This window comes from Penaeus monodon, unplaced genomic scaffold (genome assembly GCF_015228065.2).
Source record: "Penaeus monodon isolate SGIC_2016 unplaced genomic scaffold, NSTDA_Pmon_1 PmonScaffold_295, whole genome shotgun sequence".
NCBI classification, from domain to species: Eukaryota; Metazoa; Arthropoda; class Malacostraca; order Decapoda; family Penaeidae; genus Penaeus; species Penaeus monodon.
In genome coordinates this window covers 83,942-87,500 of record NW_023657625.1, presented here as the reverse complement: position 1 = coordinate 87,500, position 3,559 = coordinate 83,942, and the positions used below count along the sequence as shown (strand labels likewise).

At 35.2% G+C, this 3,559-nt stretch overlaps 1 protein-coding gene across 1 annotated transcript; it reads left to right on the top strand.

The window, feature by feature from the left end:
* The first annotated feature begins 159 nt into the window (after window positions 1-159).
* LOC119570503 (uncharacterized PE-PGRS family protein PE_PGRS10-like) lies at window positions 160-974 on the top strand. The gene is made up of 2 exons (XM_037918210.1): window positions 160-709; window positions 742-974. Exons 1-2 carry the CDS (start codon window positions 160-162, stop codon window positions 972-974), a joined length of 783 nt encoding a protein of 260 aa, XP_037774138.1.
* The last annotated feature ends 2,585 nt before the right edge of the window (window positions 975-3,559 follow it).

Genomic DNA, 3,559 nt, shown 5'->3' with positions numbered 1-3,559 from the left:
ACGTAAGCTTAGTAGGAAACATTTGTTTATAATGAAAAAAGTATTTGTCATATACGACAATTCATTCTTTGCTGTAAATTAGGCTTCAAGCCATATGGAAAGTACTAATTGAAGTTCCTGAATTTTACAGATTTTGATTAGTACAGTTCTAGCCACGGCATGGCTGACCTACCACGCTATGGAGGTTTTGGAGGAGGAGGATCAAGCTCTGGTTTTGGAGGAGGTTCAAGCTCTAGTTTGAAGTGGAGGTTCAGGGTTTGGAAGAGGACATTCAGGATCAGGGTTTTGGGAATAAGTTCTAGCTCAGGATTTGGAAGAGGATCAGGCTCAGGGATTGGAGGAGGAGGTTTCGGCTCAGGAGGATGCGGTCCCGGACAGGTGTTCCACGCTGGTAGATGTGTTACTCCACGCGAGAACCGTAAAGTCTACTTGTACAACGCACCACCTGCACCATCAGTTCCCCACGGTCCTCCACCATACATCCCTGAGCCAACCATTGATACGAATATCGTGTTCATCCAAACACCCGAAGAAGGTCCAGGACCAGAACCTATCGTCATACCTCCACCACAGACGCGAAGCGTTGTGTATGTTCTTAACAAGCAGACACCAGAACAACAGGATGTGATCGAAGTCCCAGTACCACCAGCAACCAGTCCTGAAGTTTACTTCGTGAACTACGCTGACGGCGAGAACCCAGTTCTTCCAAGTGGCGTTGATCTTCAGACTGCTTGAATGCAGCTTCCCAAGGAGGCGGTCAAGTGATTGGAGGAGGCGCCGGCGGCAGCGGTGGCGGCTTCGGCGGCAGTGGAGGAAGCGGTGGTTTTGTAAACAGCGGAGGCGTTGGTGGTGGTTTTGGAGGCAGTGGAGGAAGTGGTGGATTTGGAGGCAGTGTTATCAGTGGAGGATTCGGAGGCGATGGGGATAGTGGGGAAATCGTCGTCAGTGGAGGTGGCGGTGGTTTCAGCATTTGAGGTACCCTCTCGAGTCTTTAAATCACCCAAAAAGGACGATCCCAAGTTGAGTTTTTGAAATATTCTTAAAAAAAAATTTTTTTAAAAACATTTTTTTGGGTTAAAGAAAATTTTTTTATTTTTTTAATAAAAAATAGTTTTATATGAAAAATTTTCTATTTGCTATTTCCCAGGGCTTTGTGTAGGTATATATACACTCATCTGGGGTTTTAAATCCTTTGTGTTGTGTGGTGCGAAAGCACCCATGCATAAATACATACATAAAACCATACATACATACATACAACTACAACATACCATACATAAATATGCATACAATCTATGTATATTATATATATTTTATATAATATTTTTAAATATATTTTATATTTCAATTTTTCGGTGATTTTAGGGTTTTTTCATATGTAGAAATACAATTCAAAATTGTTCTTTTTTGTTTTCCCGAAGAAATTTGTTTTGGGAAATTTAAAGGGAAATAATTCCAAAAAAAAATACAATTACCCCTCGTAAGAAAAAACCCTTTTATTTTTCTTAGTAAATAATTTGACTTATTTCATTTTTTAAAAACAGTAAAATCACCCTTTGAATCTGTATGGTTTACCTACCTTTTTTGTCAAAAAACAAGCCCAGGGAACTAAAGAAAAATATAACTTCCCAAACCCGGGATAGACCTGCTGTGAAAAGCATTTATGGGGGGTATTATTGATGAAGACTTGTTTCAACTTTTATACCCAATGGGAAACCTTTTAAACTTGGTAGAAAAAGGTTTAATGTTAAAAAAAAAAAGTTATGGGTTTAGAAATAAAGGTCATAACCCACTTATAAGGGTTTTTATTTGTGAAAAGGGTTAAAAGGGGGGGTAGTTGACGAAAAGTGTATACAAGGGAGCAAGTCGTATGGCATTTTCAAGAAGGGGAGATTATTAGTAAAAGGGGTCAAAAAAAGGGATGGGGGGAAATTTTGCATGGGGTCTGTAGGGAAGGTGGGGACTCATAAAGGAAAAAAAAGGGTTTTTTAATGGCAATTAGATCACTGTTTCTGGGGAATGTGAGGAGGGAGAAAATTAAAGGGAAAGGGGGCCGGGGCTGTAAAAAAGGGGGCAAAATCCGGGGAAAAGCGGGGAGGATAAGGGGAAAAAGATGGAGGGGTAATGCAGCGAAGCAGCGGTGAATGGAATGTTTTGGGGAGGGAAGAGACCCAAGGGGGTTTGTTGGGGGAACATGAGTTAGATTGCAAATATCGGCATTTATTTTGAGTTTTAATCCAAGGGAAACGGCGGAAAAAAACCAAAAGCAACGGGTATTGCAGTGTACCTTATTTTGCAAAAAGGACTAAAAACCCCGGGCAGTTTTTTCAAAAGGGGGGGGTTTTAGGGAAAAGGGTTTACCCGGGGTTTTTCTTATACAACAAAAACCGCTCTTTAAAGACCCTAAAATTTCCTTTTGTTTATACATGTTACCTTTTTCTTTATACTGGGGGCAAGTCCCCAAAACTTCTTTCTTTAATAAAGTTTTAAAAGAAAAATTAAAAACAGTAAAAAATTTTTTGAGAACAAAATCCCCCCAAAAACATTCAAGGAAAATCTGAGAACTTGGTCAGAATATTCTCAAAATTTTACAATACATAAAAGGGTTCCTAAAGGGCCCTCTTGTAAAAAATTGAAAATTTTTTTTATTTTACTTTTTCGTGGATTTTCCCGGGAAAACCCCAAAGGGGGGGTCCCTGAACCATGATCAGCCCGGCAAAAAACCCCCAAGATGAGTTTGGGGCGGAAAGACTATGGTTTTATCTTTTGTGCAGGGCGAAAAAATTTTTTAAATAAAAAGGAAAAAAATTTTAAAAGTAAAATTTTTAAAAAATTCTAAAAAAAAATTTTAAATTTTGAAATGGGGCCGTAAAAAAAAGGAAAAAATGAAAAAAAGATGACAGAATACAGTAAAAAAAAAATGCAAAGGATGAGCCCGCAAGATGGTGCTTAGCCAAGTGCCCCTGGTTTTCAAGGGGGGAATGCCTAGTGTGGGGCAAACCGTAAACTAGTGGGGGTACGTCACGTGCACTACAATTCACTAAATTACGGATAAATTGTAGAGGTATTTGGGGTAGTTTTGAATGTATAAATGTTTTTTACACACACGCACAAACACACGGACTTTATTTTATAATATAATATATATATATTATATAAAATTGGGTATATAGGTAAAAATTATATTAAATATATATAAAATATATTATTTAATAATAGATTATTATATATAAAATATATGCAAAATATAAATATATTTTATATATATATATATACATATAATATATACATATATAATTTTAATTTTAAAAATATATATATTTTATATAATATATAATATAATATATAGGGCATATTTTAAAATTTTATATATTATTTTTCTTATATAAAATATATATATATATTATTATATTTTAATATAAAATATGACATATTTATATAATAATATTATATATATATATATAATAAAATTTATATATACATTTTCTATTAATATTTTATTATATATAATAAAATTATGGGATATATAAAATATATAAAAAAACATAATATATATACC

Excerpts from the sequence above, each read along its gene's own strand:
- LOC119570503 (XM_037918210.1), top strand. The coding sequence starts at position 160 with ATGGCTGACCTACCACGCTATGGAGGTTTTGGAGGAGGAGGATCAAGC. Across the intron at positions 710-741 it reads CGAGAACCCAGTTCTTCCAA|CTTCCCAAGGAGGCGGTCAA; the intron begins GTGGCGTTGATC and ends GCTTGAATGCAG.